At 47.4% G+C, this 16,127-nt stretch overlaps 1 protein-coding gene across 3 annotated transcripts in view; it reads left to right on the forward strand.

The window, feature by feature from the left end:
• The first annotated feature begins 295 nt into the window (after nt 1-295).
• zgc:123258 (uncharacterized protein LOC641502 homolog) overlaps nt 296-16,127 on the forward strand; it is a 21,446-nt gene continuing 5,614 nt past the window's right edge. The window contains exons 1-15 of one of the 3 annotated variants that reach the window (XM_017684814.2): nt 296-515; nt 1,828-1,938; nt 3,711-3,893; nt 4,325-4,414; nt 4,676-4,809; nt 5,022-5,173; nt 5,368-5,464; nt 7,710-7,811; nt 8,090-8,171; nt 8,651-8,725; nt 9,264-9,320; nt 9,456-9,506; nt 12,636-12,735; nt 12,877-12,954; nt 15,374-15,534. In XM_017684814.2, coding sequence (XP_017540303.1) covers nt 465-515; nt 1,828-1,938; nt 3,711-3,893; nt 4,325-4,414; nt 4,676-4,809; nt 5,022-5,173; nt 5,368-5,464; nt 7,710-7,811; nt 8,090-8,171; nt 8,651-8,725; nt 9,264-9,320; nt 9,456-9,506; nt 12,636-12,735; nt 12,877-12,954; nt 15,374-15,534 — 1,524 coding nt within the window. In that variant the 5' untranslated portion in view covers nt 296-464. The remainder of the gene's footprint in view (nt 516-1,827; nt 1,939-3,710; nt 3,894-4,324; nt 4,415-4,675; nt 4,810-5,021; nt 5,174-5,367; nt 5,465-7,709; nt 7,812-8,089; nt 8,172-8,650; nt 8,726-9,263; nt 9,321-9,455; nt 9,507-12,635; nt 12,736-12,876; nt 12,955-15,373; nt 15,535-16,127) is intronic. The other 2 variants (XM_017684813.2, XM_017684815.2) reach the window with 2 other exon arrangements.

Here is a 16,127-nt window from a genome sequence, read left to right on the forward strand (position 1 = left end):
ATCAGGCAGGTGTTGGGGGCAATCAGGCAGGTGTTGTGGCAGATGTTGGGGCAGGTGTTGGGGCAGATGTTGGGGCAGGTGTTGGGGGCGATCAGGCAGGTGTTGGGGCGATCAGGCAGGTGTTGGGGCAGATGTTGGGGCAGGTGTTGGGGCGATCAGGCAGGTGTTGGGGGCAGATGTTGGGGCAGGTGTTGGGGGCAATCAGGCAGGTGTTGGGGCGATCAGGCAGGTGTTGGGGCAGGTGTTGGGGGCGATCAGGCAGGTGTTGGGGGCGATCAGGACGGCTGGGTTTGGAGCTTGTCCCTGCAGCGTCGCTGAGGTGGAGCTCATGTGATGGAGGCGCTGCTGAGGAGGAACTGAATCCTCAGCCGAACTCAGCCGGGCGGAACATGCCCGAGTAGACGCGAGACTCCTGAGAACGCCGCTTTCCGAGATCTGCACTTTCAGACCCACATGGTACCGACATGGCAGCGCACATATGGATCATCGTGGCGGCGGTTCTGTTCTGGAACAAGGTGGGAATAAAGCGACAGTTAGCCTAGCCTAGCCTAGCCTAGCCTGTCGAGGCTAAGGAAGTTTAGCCGGATTTTCCCATAACAATGTGAGGGCTTTGGGCTGGTTTTTGGGGTATTAGTGAAGTTAGCGGTGTAACGACACCTTCTCCTGCTGTTGTAGTTAGTTTTCAGTGATTTTGTGACTAAAACGAGACTAAAACGTCAGTTTGCGGAAGCAAAACAAACGGGGGTTTCCAGCTCTGCGGCTTAAGGTCTGTTTATAAACCCGGGCTTCCTGTAGGACCGTCCATCATTTAAACCAAAACCCTGGGATTGAGACCGTCCACTGAGCCCTAAACAGAGCCGTTCAGAGCGGTTGGGTGTGAAACTCTCTGTTCTAGATAAACTGGCCGAGTCAGAACCGATCCCAGAGGTGGTGATGGGAACCAGACGTCCCTCTAAAAGCTCCTCACAGTGGTGGTGATAGGAACCAGACGTCCCCCTCTAAAAGCTCCTCACAGTGGTGGTGATGGGAACCAGACGTCCCTCTAAAAGCTCCTCACAGTGGTGGTGATGGGAACCAGACGTCCCTCTAAAAGCTCCTCACAGTGGTGGTGATGGGAACCAGACGTCCCTCTAAAAGCTCCTCACAGTGGTGGTGATGGGAACCAGACGTCCCTCTAAAAGCTCCTCACAGTGGTGGTGATAGGAACCAGACGTCCCTCTAAAAGCTCCTACAGAAAGTTCCTACATGAACTGGTTCTGAATTCACTGCCTGATGACTGAGACGCTGTTTTATGAGAGTTTAGAGAACTTCAACTCCATTCATGGTGGAGGGAGACATGCAGGGCGCTGTGCGGCAAAATAGTCCCCAAAGAAAACTCATTATTCCAGATTTTCCACTGTTTTCCATCATCGACATTCCATATAAGCTCAGAAGACTCGTGTAGGTTCTCTGGTGGTTCTGGATGGTAAATAAAGTGTCTATATCTGTGTTGTCGTCATGGCGACGCCTGGTTCCCATCACCACCACTGTAAAGATGTCTGACCCGTTTCAGACCAAACCCTCTGAACCTCTGATTACACCTGAAACACTGAGTTATACAGAAAACATGAAAAATCAGTGGAATTTTCTCTTAACTTACCCAAACTGACCAAACTGTCCTGAGGGACGCAGGTGACCCTTCATCTTACTGGCCAGTTTTGATGTTGAGCTGCACTTAAACTGAAGCCTGGGGTCTTGCTGGACCATCTCATGTCCTAGAAGTCCATTCCAGTAGAACCGCTGTGTGGAGTTGAAGTTCATGCAGTGTTATTTGTTGTTTTGTTCCAGGGCGAGTGCCAAGAGGCGGTTCTGCATGTTTCTAATGGAGCTCTTCATAAGGATTACTGTCTTGTGTACAATTCATCATGGTCCAACATCTCCGACTCTCTCAGTGATGCGGTAAGTGAAAGGAGTCAGTGATAAATCCGCTGACCCTGACGGATGTTACTGACCGGCGGAGCTCCACTAAGGACCCGCTTTAAGACCGATCTACAGTGTGTGTGTGTGTGTGTGGAACGTTGGTTCAGGTCTGCTGTCACTGCCAGCACTCATAATCCAAATGGGAGAAATGAATCAATAACGTCGGCTGATTGATAAACTTCTGATCATGGTTATGATTTTTGCCGTAGTTGATTTCTACATTTACATTTCCAGCGTTTAGCAGACGCTCTGATCCAGAGAGACGTACAGGAAGAGCTTCGTCTGTCTAGAGAAAGTCTCTCTGATAGTGACCAGCAGGTCAGAGAGAAAGACGGTCCTGAGCTCAGATACTGATAGAAACACAGTCACTGATACAGAGAGAGAAGGAGCAGAGCTGAACTCAGAACAGTGCAATACAGCACACTACAACACACTACAGTACACTACACTACAACACACTACAGCACACTACACTACAACACACTACAGCACACTACAACACACTACAGCACACTACAACACACTACACTACAATACACTACACTACAATACACTACACTACAATACACTACAACACACTACAGCACACTACAACACACTACACTACAATACACTACAACACACTACAGCACACTACAACACACTACACAACACTACAATACACTACAATACACTACACTACAATACACTACAACACACTACAGCACACTACAACACACTACACTACAATACACTACACTAAAATACACTACAACACACTACAGCACACTACAACACACTACACTACAATACACTACACTACACTACAATACACTATACACTACAATACACTACACTACAGTACACTACAACACAATACAGTACACTATAATACACTACAACACAATACATTACAATACACTACAACACACTACAGCACACTACAATACACTACAATACACTACAGCACACTACAGTACACTACAGTATACTACAGTACACTACAATACACTACAGCACACTACAGTATACTACAGTACACTACAATACAGTACACTAAAACACACTACAGTACACTACACCACACTACAGCACACTACAACACACTACACTACAACACAACACACTACAGTACACTACACCACACTACAGCACACTACAACACACTACACTACAACACAACACACTACAGTACACTACAGTACACTACAGCACACTACAACACACTACACTACAACACAACACACTACAGTACACTGCAACACACTACGACACACTGCAACACACTACGACAATATAACACACTACAATACAGCAAACTACAATAAACTACAATACACAGTGCAATACAATAAAATGCTGCACCAGTTTCTGTTGTTATTCCGTTTCCATGGTTACGCCGCATCGGTTTCTGTAGTTATCCTACACCTGTTTCCGTGTTATGATGCACCCGTTTCCGTGGTTATGCTGCGCCAGTTTGCGTTACTGTGCATCACCCATTTCCATGATCATGTGACATGACTTTGGATGGTTATACTACAACCAGTTACAGTTTTACAGTTCACTCTGTTCAAATACAAGCATCTCTGAAGTTTTAGGAAGAACTGTGTGGGTCTCAAAACTCCAGGTTCAGCTTACGTGGCCTTCTAGGAGTCACCAAAACCACTGGACACATGGCAGATGTTTTTGAGATTCCATGTTTTCCCTCGACCCAGAAGCATAAGTGGTTTAGATGTGTGTGTGTGTGTGTGTGTGTGTGTGTGTGTCTTCAGGTGAAGTACGAGCTGGTGAATCTGACCTACAGCATGCTGTGTGATGAAGGGACGATGAAGCCAGGGTCTCTGGACGGAAAAGCCGTGGCTGTGATGAGAGGAGGCTGCGCTTTCAGTCGGAAAGCTCAGGTGGCTCAGGACCTCGGAGCGGCCGTCCTGCTCATTACCAGCAAGGAAGAAATGGTAGGGGTCCGCCTTAAAGCGGCAGTCTGGCAGAAATCCTCTCGTACCTTAGAGCGAAGTGATCAGCCGGGACGGGTTTGGTGTCTGAAGTTAGAGCTAAAGTAGACTGTGCAGGTACGCAGTGTTTATTGATGGCAGTGTCAGAAATCGTATGATCAGCGCTGTCAGAGACGCCGAACTCCTCCTGACGCGAATGATTTGGTGCTCAGTGCCAGTTGGTGGCGTATTAGTTTCCATCACCCTTTAGCTACATTAGCCTCCAGCTCTGAGTCTGAAGAAGCAAACGTCCGACGCCTGTCATGCCTGTCGGATCGACTGCGTTTGGGATAAGCTGGGGTGGGAAGGGCTCTTTCCGATTCCTAGAGCTGTATGGCTGTTCTGTAGAATGAGCGTAAATCCAGACTAGCACTCAGAAAAAGCTTTAATTTCAGACCACGCCGTCAGCCAATCACACAGAGTATGGGAAAGTGAAGATTCCTCTGGCCTTGATGAGATACAGCGACTTCCTTGATGCCCAGAAAGTAAGAAAAATTTTCTCCAAACTCTTATCTGTGTAAAAACTTCACTTCTTTGGGAAATAAACATGTTTGTGACTGCGGTAATGTTATTTGTATTTATTGTAGTATTAGTATGTATGTAAGTATTTATTGATCTCTTTACTAATAATAGAGAAATACTGTGAGTCTGGAGTTCTCCACCTGTATAATGCATTCACAGGAATATGATAACCATGAATATAAAGAGTCAGGTAGGAGCCGAACACGCGCCTCTCCTTCTGTCAGGTGTTTTCAGATAAGATGGAGGTGCAGCTGTTTGCTCCGCCCATTCCTCCGTTTGATGTGAGCATCATCGTCATGCTCGCCCTCGCGGTGTTCACCATAGCCATGGGCGGCTTCTGGAGCGGAGCCGTGGAGAGGTCAGTCACGTCATCCACACCCGACTGTAGGTCCAGCTGTTTTGCTGGTTGTCGTCATTCATAAAGCAAATCTTATGACGCTTATGTATCCAGAAAATATCTCGGAATATCGGAAGTATCGGAATGTTATATTATTGGTCTAATTTCTATGTGATATGTATGTATGTATATATATAATGTGTGTGTGTGTGTGTGTGTGTGTGTGTGTGCAGGGCGAAGCAGAACGCTGGGCCGTCTCTGTCTGGAGGTGAGGAGAGAGCTGATGGTGGTGATGTGATGCTCTACTCTCCGCTGAAGGTGCTGCTCTTCGTGGTGCTGATGTGCGGGATGCTCGTGCTCATGTATTTTTTCTACAAGTGGCTCGGTGAGTAACCCCTGCCTTCTGAGTGCTTAAAGGTGAGCTCCAGGTATGTGTGTGTGTGTGTGTGTGTGTGTGTGTGTGTGTGTGTATAAAATTAGCCTAAGCAGAGTTTCACTAGCTGATCGTTTATGACTCTGGAGTTCATCTGAAAGACCAGCAGTGATGTACGTTGGTTTTATTCTGATTGTGTCCTGCAGTGTATGTGATCATCGTGATCTTCTGCCTGGCGTCTGCTACGGCGCTCTACAGCTGCCTCAACGCCCTCTCGAACGCAGTCGGATGCAGCAAACTCAAGTATATACACTCGTACACACACACACACACACACACACACACACACACACACGACAAAAATCACTCTGTAATTATTTATGTTTACATTGTTAAATTGACAAATCAGTGTAGTTCTCACTGAAAAAGCCCAGCAAGTTGAGTTTATTCAATGAGTTTTATTCAGAGGTGGACGAAGTCCACAAACCCTGTACCGGAGTTGAAGTCGAGACCCCCAAGGTAAAATATTCCTCCAGTAAAAGTAGAAGTTCCTCCCTTTAGACCTCCACTTGAGTAAAAGTACTAAAGTATTTCCCTTCAAATGTACTTAAGTATAAAGTAAAAGTACTAAAAGAGGAATTCTGGCTCTGATGTCCTGTTATCATTTTTATAACCAGACTGGCTTCATGAACTCATTTCAGGTGAAAGTCCTCCAGCGTCTCTCTTGGTAAACCAGTCTTTTAATAGAACGTCATTAATTAGTGACGCTGACGTCTATTAAAATGATCAGAAGCACAAAACACTGAAGGTAAACAGTTTCCATCAGGGAGAACCGAGTGGCTCTGAAATCACTTTTTACACACAAGCAAAGTTTCAGTTTCAGATTTATTTACAACTTAGTTCCAAGTTTAAGTTGAATAAAAACTGGCTTTAAACTCAGGATCACAGATGAGCTCCTTTACTATGTTGATCTGTAGGCGTCTGTTCATAAACATAAACCAGCCCAAACTCATTTACTATAAAATGAAATGGTGTTTGTAGAAATTCAGAAAAAAGCCGCGTCAGTCTCGACTGCATATGTGGACATATTTCTATATTGAGCTCTATTTACACAAAGTTAGGTTAGTTCATCATTTATGTTGAACAGACTCTCCCAAAGTTTTACGCTGCTGCGCTGACGTTGAACCGCGTGCTGCACTGGGTCGGTATGACCGACAGGTCAAAACCAGCTCTAAACAAAGTGACCGCTGGGCCCTGATTGGTGCTCTGGCTTTGCGCTTCTTTCGTTTTGACATGTTACGGTTTTATACACACAGAAACCAAAAGGAACGACAGATTTCTCAAAATGTAGGAGGAAAAAGTCGGATATTAGACTCTGAAATGTAGTGGAGTGAAAGGAGAAAGTCGCCCAGAACGGAGAAACTTCAGTACAGATACACCAAAAATACTAAAGTACAGAAACTAATTACATTTACTCAGATACTCAGATACTCAGTTACTGTCTATCACTGGTTTTACTCCATTAGATCTGTATTCATGTACACTGTATGAGCGTAAAATCAACTTCAGTTTGGAGCTTTTCTGTGGCACGTCTTGCAGAAACTAACTTGCATGTTTCATTTAAAAAGCTCTATAATGTTCATATGATCCACACAGTCGCTCTGACAGACTGTAATACACTACAGGAAGCGTAGGGGGCGATACGGCTTCTACTGTTTCATTTAAAAAGCTCTATAATGTTCATATGATCCACACAGTCGCTCTGACAGACTGTAATACACTACAGGAAGCGTAGGGGGCGATACGGCTTCTACTGTTTCATTTAAAAAGCTCTATAATGTTCATATGATCCACACAGTCGCTCTGACAGACTGTAATACACTACAGGAAGCGTAGGGGGCGATACGGCTTCTACTGTTTCATTTAAAAAGCTCTATAATGTTCATATGATCCACACAGTCGCTCTGACAGACTGTAATACACTACAGGAAGCGTAGGGGGCGATACGGCTTCTACTGTTTCATTTAAAAAGCTCTATAATGTTCATATGATCCACACAGTCGCTCTGACAGACTGTAATACACTACAGGAAGCGTAGGGGGCGATACGGCTACTACTGTTTCATTTAAAAAGCTCTATAATGTTCATATGATCCACACAGTCGCTCTGACAGACTGTAATACACTACAGGAAGCGTAGGGGGCGATACGGCTTCTACTGTTTCATTTAAAAAGCTCTATAATGTTCATATGATCCACACTGTCGCTCTGACAGACTGTAATACACTACAGGAAGCGTAGGGGGCGATACGGCTTCTACTGTTTCATTTAAAAAGCTCTATAATGTTCATATGATCCACACAGTCGCTCTGACAGACTGTAATACACTACAGGAAGCGTAGGGGGCGATACGGCTTCTACTGTTTCATTTAAAAAGCTCTATAATGTTCATATGATCCACACAGTCGCTCTGACAGACTGTAATACACTACAGGAAGCGTAGGGGGCGATATGACTCTGACAGACTGTTTCTGGTGTTTGTCCCTCAGCGTGTCGTGTGGAGAGAGGAGCTGCTCGGTTCGTTCTCTGCTGCTGGCGGCTGTGTGTATCACTCTTGCGGTGGTGTGGGGTGTGTACCGCAACGAGGACAGGTACCATCTCAACACGCACACAGACATACACACGTCATCTAAAGCGCTCATCCTTCTGGGTTGTGGGGGTGCTGGGGCCTATCCCAGCTGTCACACAGACATGGTCTTGTTTTAAGTCTGCGACTCGTGTCTGTATGTGGGCAGGATGTGGTTTAGTCTGGAAGCTCTGGCGGCTGGAGATTTGTAAAATATTGTGAAAATGTAACCAGAGCAGACGTGTGTGTGTGTGTGTGTGTGTGTGTGTGTGTGTGTGTGTGTGTGTGTGTGTGTGTGTGTAGGTGGATCTGGATCCTGCAGGATCTGCTGGGCGTAGCTTTTTGTCTGCACTTCATGAAGACCATCACACTCTCCAACTACAAGGTGCTGTTCACTTTATAACTGACAGTAATAACTGTGCAGTGGTTTTAATCCAGTGTGAATGTGCTGCGTGTGCAGTTTTACAGTCTGCCGGTAATAATTGATAAAATGATAAGAGAATTGACAGAGTATTAATTGTAATAATAGAGTATTAATTGTGGAGTGGTTGTAATGCGGTAGGAACCTGTAGATCACAGGCATTACAGTAAACCCCCTGCGGGACTCTCTAGCCTGTACAGTTCATTTAAGGCGCCTGGGTTGTAAATACAGCCCATTTTAAATTTACTGTGGCCGAGACGTCCGACTATGGATACGTAGGCCTGAACGTTCCACCTACGCCTGTTAAGCTCTGTCCAGTTTTAAGAGAATAGATGGAGAGAGGTAAACCTGCACAACCAAGGTGGAGAAATTCAGTGCCAGCTGACGGAGTGTGGAGTGACTTTTGCCTGTGATGTTGTGTTAATTCAGTTTTTTCTCTGTAGATCTGTGTGTTCCTGCTCAGCCTCCTGCTTATTTATGATGTTTTCTTCGTCTTCATCACACCGTTCCTCACACCTGTGAGTATCACCTGCTTCAGAATCAGAATAATTTGTCAGCCTACGGCAGTTTAGCCCCACCCATTCGACTACAGCAGTTTAGCCCCACCCATTCGACTACAGCGGTTTAGCCCCACCCATTCAGCTACAGCAGTTTAGCCCCACCCATTCAGCTACAGCGGTTTAGCCCCACCCATTCAGCTACAGCGGTGTAGCTCCACCCATTCAGTTACAGCGGTTTAGCCCCACCCATTCAGCTACAGCGGTTTAACCCCACCATGATTTATGAAGAGAAATATTTTTTTCTAACATCTGATAAATTGGCAAAGTAGTGCTACAGTTAAAGAATACTGCCCTTCAGAACTGTTAATACAGTGACTGGTGGGCAACATCTCACTAAATCAGTTAAATGGGTCTCTCTGATCTGCTTACAGACGGATACTGCGGCATAATTTATCACTGAAATATTACTACACTGTCCAGCCCTAAAACATTAGACATATGCAGTATAGCAAGGAAAACAAACGTGTGTGTGTGTGTGTGTGTGTGTGCTCTACAGAACGGAGAGAGCATCATGGTGCAGGTAGCACTTGGTCCGGGTGCAGGAGGAGAGAAGGTAAGTCTGTGTGTGTGTGTGTGTGTGTGTGTGTGTGTGTACGTGTACAATAACAGTCATTAACCGTGTAGGTGGCGTGTATCTGTGTGTGTGTGTGTGTGTGTGTGTGTGTGTGTGTGTGTGATCCGGCTGTAGGGTGATGGTGCTGTGGTGATTCCAGCAGACCCCTCGCCGTCCTACGAGAAAGTAAGATTTAATCTATCCCAAGATTGAAGGGGTCAGTTGGCTGGGGGGTTTGCATACCTGTACACACACACACACACACACACACACACACACACACACACACAGTGCTTGTAAAGAGCACGTGATAAATTCCAGTGGAGAACTGACAATCAAAAACTGTCAAAGCGAGAAAGCCCAGCTGTAATCTGATGCTGCTCTCTGCTGGCGTCCCTGTGGGATTCTAGACGTGTGCTAGTGCTACACTAACTGGGGGGTGATATGAACGTTTTTGACCGCTCTAGATTAAACACTGACCGCTGAAACTTCTGACCGGCGTTCTGAATGTTTCTGTAACAGACGTTATCGTATACCAGAGCTCAGTAATGAGTCCTGCGTAGAGCCGCCCTGTTCTCCCTTCCCAGCACCTAACCAGAACCTAATTAGACCTTGTTCGATGTGTAGGCGCCAGGGTAGACGCAGCTATCTCAGTTCCGGGAGTTTAACTTTAAATGAGTTAAATTCGCTCTGCTTTCACTTTCATTTTCAAGTTATCAGATATTAATTTATTTAATTGGCCATAATAAGAGCGACGCGGCTGCCCTTTCGCGGAGTCGGGGCTGAACAGCCACCCCTGATCAAGTATGTAGTTTTTTCTTTGAACAGCTGCTCAGATCCTGTTTGTCATGAATGTCGTGCTTTCGTGTTCATGGGGATTCATTGCGTCTCTGTATCTAAACCTGGATTAAGAAGAAAGCTGTTGAGGCCAGTGAGCCGCGGCGGTGTTTCTTGAGAAGGGAGTACGCTATACGAGAGAGCATCACACACTTAACGTCTGTCTGGAGAATTTCCTGTTATGTTGTCCTGAAGACGAACAGCACACTGAACTACGAAAAGCACCTAAACTCCCGGATCTGTACCTTTATCACCGTTATAGGAGCATATGGACTGAATCTGAGGTTTAAACGCAGGTCTCCCAGTCAGAGCAGAAGAAATGCACTATATTTCCATTTCACACACATATCAACGTGAGTGACGTCCCATTCTTAATCCATAGGGTTTAATATGATGTCGGCTCACCCTTTGCAGCTATAACAGCTTCAACTCTTCTGGGAAGGCTTTCCACAAGGGTTAGGAGTGTTTATGGGAATTTCTGACCGTTCTTCCAGAAGAGCATTTGTGAGGTCAGACGCTGATGTTGGACGAGAAGGCCTGGCTCACAGTCTCCACTCTAATTCATCCCAAAGGTGTTCTATGGGGTTGAGGTCAGGACTCTGTGCAGGCCAGTCAAGTTCTTCCACACCAAACTGGCTCATCCACGTCTTTATGGACCTGCTTTGTGCACTGGTGGGCAGTCATGTTGGAGCAGGAAGGGGCCGTCCCCAAACTGTTCCCACAAAGTTGGGAGCATGAAATTGTCCAAAATCTCTTGGTGCTGAAGCTTTAAGAGTTCCTTTCACTGGAACTAAGGGGCCGAGCCCAACTCCTGAAACACACCCCCACACCATGATCCCCCCTCCACCAAACTTTACACTCTGCACAATGCAGTCAGACAAGTACCGTCTCCTGGCAACCGCCAAACCCAGACTCGTCCATCAGATTCCCAGACAGGGAAGCGTGATTGGTCACTCCAGAGAACACGTCTCCACTGCTCTAGAGTCCAGTGGCGGCGCTTTACTCCACTGCATTCCACGCTTTGCACTGCGCTTGGTGATGTAAGGCTTGGATGCAGCTGCTCAGCCATGGAAACCCATTCCATGAAGCTCTCTATGCTGTTCTTGAGCTGATCTGAAGGCCACATGAAGTTTGGAGGTCTGTAGTGATTGACTCTGCAGAAAGTCGGTGACCTCTGCGCACTATGCCCCTCAGCATCCGCTGACCGCTCTGTCATTTTACGTGGCCGACCACTTCGTGGCTGAGCTGCTGTCGTTCCCAATCACTTCCACTTTGTTATAATCCCACTGACAGTGGACTGTGGAATATTTAGTAGTGAGGAAATTTCACGACTGGACTTGCTGCACAGGTGGAACTCCTGAATTCAGTTACATTAGTCTGTTGCCAACGATCCTTTTATTAAATTTGGTTGCATCAAACTCCACAAGTCGTGTCTTAACTAGTAACAGCTCAGTGATGTGTTCCTCGCTTCCACATGACGATAACGTGTTCAGAATCAGTAAACCGGCTGCTCTGGAGACGCCATGGCCGTTGGCTCTGAAGAGAACGATGTGCACAAGCTGAGCTGAATAAACTGATGATCTACAGCCGCTGTGTCTGTTCATTCTGTAATATTTCACTGAGAAAACAAATGCGCAGCTTTTGAAACGCCGGTTTCTGGCTGACCGACACAACAGCAGCCTGAGTTTAGCTGTTTGTGCAGCTGTGGATGCTCAGCTTCGTGCTCCTAGTCTAACCCAGGACGGTGATTAGAGCGGAGAGGAAAATCACGGTGTATAGCGTTTAGAGTTTTGGGCCTTTTTGTGCTCTCTCTGTGGTTCTGATCCTTTCCCTAAAACCCACACCTGCTGAGGGGGTTTTCCATATGTAGTAACTGCTGAGCTCAGCATTAAAACTGTGGTGCAACTCGTTCTGATTTAGTGATGATGAACCTGAACTTGGTAAATACTTTACATTCCAACTAGCCCACGTTTGGACTCACAGCTGGGGCAGCCGGCCTCTGGTGAGCACCCAGCTTTAGGTGTATTGAAGCAGAAACGTGGTCAGGAGCCCTGATTAAGGGTTTTTTCCTCAGGGCAGTGCGATACAGCTTACGTTTTCACCGCAGGTGAACAGAACCATTCCTGAATGCCAAATTTGGTTATCCCTCTTGCTGGTGTACCGAACGTGCAGAGCCAGAACACGTGAGTGAGGCTAATTGAATCATCACGCTACCCAGAATCTCTGTGACCGTCACATAAAACCAAATACACTAAAAAGTGACGCAGAACCTGAATCTCCTCAGTCACTGCTACTTTTTCATGTTTCCCGCTGACCCTCCACGCCTCCCTCACTGTTTTAAATCTTATCTTACTGTCTTAGTTCAACAGTATGAAACACAGAAATGATGTGCAGCTCAGTCCTGTGTACTAACTCACTAACATGGGCTTGGAGGGGTTTCCAGAGTAGTAACGTGTGTCCACTATGTGTTTTGTCCAGTTGCCTGTAGTGATGCGTGTCCCACGGTTCTCGGCCTGGGCGCAGAACCTGTGTATGATGCAGTTCTCCATCCTTGGCTATGGTGACATCATCGTTCCAGGTGAGGCGATGTTTCCACTGGAATACAGACACAAATGCCGGCGTGAACATTCACCAAACGTCTGTGGAAGTTTAACGCTCAGCTTAATCCTTAGTGCCTTCATCTGTCACTAAAATATTGGCACAAATGTGTCCCTTACAGGCCTGTTGGTGGCGTACTGCCACAGATTTGATGTTTGGATCGGCTCCAACAGGATCTACTTCATCTCCTGCACCATCGGTAATGTTGCTTTCCTCAACTCTAGAATCGCTGCGTAGAGCGACACCTTTAACATCGCTGCGCAGAGCGACGCCTTTACCGTAGAGCTGCGCCTTAATCGTCACTCCATAGAGCGACGCCTTTACCGTAGAGCTGCGCCTTAATCGTCACTCCATAGAGTGACGCCTTTACCGTAGAGCTGCGCCTTGATCATCGCTGCATAGAGCGACGCCTTTACCGTAGAGCTGCGCCTTAATCATCGCTGCATAGAGCGACGCCTTTACCGTAGAGCTGCGCCTTGATCATCGCTGCATAGAGCGAGGCCTTTACCGTAGAGCTGCGCCTTAATCGTCACTCCATAGAGCGAGGCCTTTACCGTAGAGCTGCTCCTTAATCATCGCGGCGTAGAGCGAGGCCTTTACCGTAGAGCTGCTCCTTAATCATCGCGGTGTAGAGCGAGGCCTTTACCGTAGAGCTGCTCCTTAATCATCGCGGCGTAGAGCGAGGCCTTTACCGTAGAGCTGCTCCTTAATCATCGCGGCGTAGAGCGAGGCCTTTACCGTAGAGCTGCTCCTTAATCATCGCGGTGTAGAGCGAGGCCTTTACCGTAGAGCTGCTCCTTAATCATCGCGGCGTAGAGCGAGGCCTTTACCGTAGAGCTGCTCCTTAATCATTGCGGCGTAGAGCGAGGCCTTTACCGTAGAGCTGCTCCTTAATCATCGCTGCGTAGAGCGAGGCCTTTACCGTAGAGCTGCTCCTTAATCATCGCTGCGTAGAGCGAGGCCTTTACCGTAGAGCTGCTCCTTAATCATCGCTGCGTAGAGCGAGGCCTTTACCGTAGAGCTGCTCCTTAATCATCGCTGCGTAGAGCGAGGCCTTTACCGTAGAGCTGCTCCTTAATCATCGCTGCGTAGAGCGAGGCCTTTACCGTAGAGCTGCTCCTTAATCATCGCTGCGTAGAGCGAGGCCTTTACCGTAGAGCTGCTCCTTAATCATCGCTGCGTAGAGCGAGGCCTTTACCGTAGAGCTGCTCCTTAATCATCGCGACGTAGAGCGAGGCCTTTACCGTAGAGCTGCTCCTTAATCATCGCGACGTAGAGCGAGGCCTTTACCGTAGAGCTGCTCCTTAATCATTGCGGCGTAGAGCGAGGCCTTTACCGTAGAGCTGCTCCTTAATCATCGCGGTGTAGAGCGAGGCCTTTACCGTAGAGCTGCTCCTTAATCATCGCGACGTAGAGCGAGGCCTTTACCGTAGAGCTGCTCCTTAATCATCGCGACGTAGAGCGAGGCCTTTACCGTAGAGCTGCTCCTTAATCATTGCGGCGTAGAGCGAGGCCTTTACCGTAGAGCTGCTCCTTAATCATCGCGACGTAGAGCGAGGCCTTTACCGTAGAGCTGCTCCTTAATCATTGCGGCGTAGAGCGAGGCCTTTACCGTAGAGCTGCTCCTTAATCATCGCGGTGTAGAGCGAGGCCTTTACCGTAGAGCTGCTCCTTAATCATTGCGGCGTAGAGCGAGGCCTTTACCGTAGAGCTGCTCCTTAATCATCGCGACGTAGAGCGAGGCCTTTACCGTAGAGCTGCTCCTTAATCATCGCGACGTAGAGCGAGGCCTTTACCGTAGAGCTGCTCCTTAATCATCGCGACGTAGAGCGAGGCCTTTACCGTAGAGCTGCTCCTTAATCATCGCGACGTAGAGCGAGGCCTTTACCGTAGAGCTGCTCCTTAATCATTGCGGCGTAGAGCGAGGCCTTTACCGTAGAGCTGCTCCTTAATCATCGCGGCGTAGAGCGAGGCCTTTACCGTAGAGCTGCTCCTTAATCATCGCTGCGTAGAGCGAGGCCTTTACCGTAGAGCTGCTCCTTAATCATCGCGACGTAGAGCGAGGCCTTTACCGTAGAGCTGCTCCTTAATCATTGCGGCGTAGAGCGAGGCCTTTACCGTAGAGCTGCTCCTTAATCATCGCTGCGTAGAGCGAGGCCTTTACCGTAGAGCTGCTCCTTAATCATCGCTGCGTAGAGCGAGGCCTTTACCGTAGAGCTGCTCCTTAATCATCGCGACGTAGAGCGAGGCCTTTACCGTAGAGCTGCTCCTTAATCATCGCTGCGTAGAGCGAGGCCTTTACCGTAGAGCTGCTCCTTAATCATTGCGGCGTAGAGCGAGGCCTTTACCGTAGAGCTGCTCCTTAATCATCGCTGCGTAGAGCGAGGCCTTTACCGTAGAGCTGCTCCTTAATCATTGCGGCGTAGAGCGTTAAGTTTAGTGCAGCTATATGGAGCATTTAGCACATTTTGGGAAACAGTATCGCAGCAGTGAATGTGTAATTGTCAGGTAGCTGAAGTTTAGTCATAGGACCTTACAGTTAAAGGGTTCTTCATGCGCTGTTGTGTTCTGTATGTAATAATCCGATATGGACACGGTTCTGTGTTCTGTGTGTGCAGCGTACTGTGTAGGTCTGGCGGTGACGTTTGCGGTGATGCTGTTGTCCAGAATGGGTCAGCCGGCTCTGCTGTACCTGGTGCCATTCACACTGATCACCAGTGCTGCTGTCGCTTTGAGCCGCAAAGAGTTCAGACAGTTCTGGGCCGGGACCACGTACCAGGTGAGCGCTTCTGATCGGACCGTGATGGTGAACGATCTTTGATTGGACGTGACCACAGCACATAGTGCTTCATGCATGCTTGCGTGTAACCGTGAGTAATGTGGGTGTGTCTGTCGCCTCATAGCGACTGTGATGATTCTTCAGGAGACGATTTGGTGGATCATGAAATTTCAGTTTTCCCTTGTAAAATACTTACACAGTCGTGGAATGTAGACAACACAACGAGTGTACCAGACCTCCTGATTGATGAGCAGCTGACCACAGATCACGGTCTTCACTACTATAATGCTGCTAGAAATAAAATCTCCAGCCAGCTCCGTTCCCGCAGGACCACAGTGCACAGTTTAGTGTTTTACAGTGCCAGCTAGAATAGAGATGCCCACTTTTTTGTCTTTGAGGCCAAAATGGGCAGAAGTGGTGGGCATGGGGCCAAAATAACAAGACAGTGTGCAAATAAAGGAGGTTTTCAGATTTCCAGTTAGATTTTTAAATGTATTTTTAAACATAATTCAACTCAACTTCATTGTCATTGTACATATTCAGGAGGATACAGTAGAACAAGACACAGTCAGGACACTTCTCTAGTGCATAGA

The sequence above is a fragment of the Pygocentrus nattereri genome, chromosome 7 (assembly GCF_015220715.1).
Source record: "Pygocentrus nattereri isolate fPygNat1 chromosome 7, fPygNat1.pri, whole genome shotgun sequence".
Classification (NCBI taxonomy): Eukaryota; Metazoa; Chordata; class Actinopteri; order Characiformes; family Serrasalmidae; genus Pygocentrus; species Pygocentrus nattereri.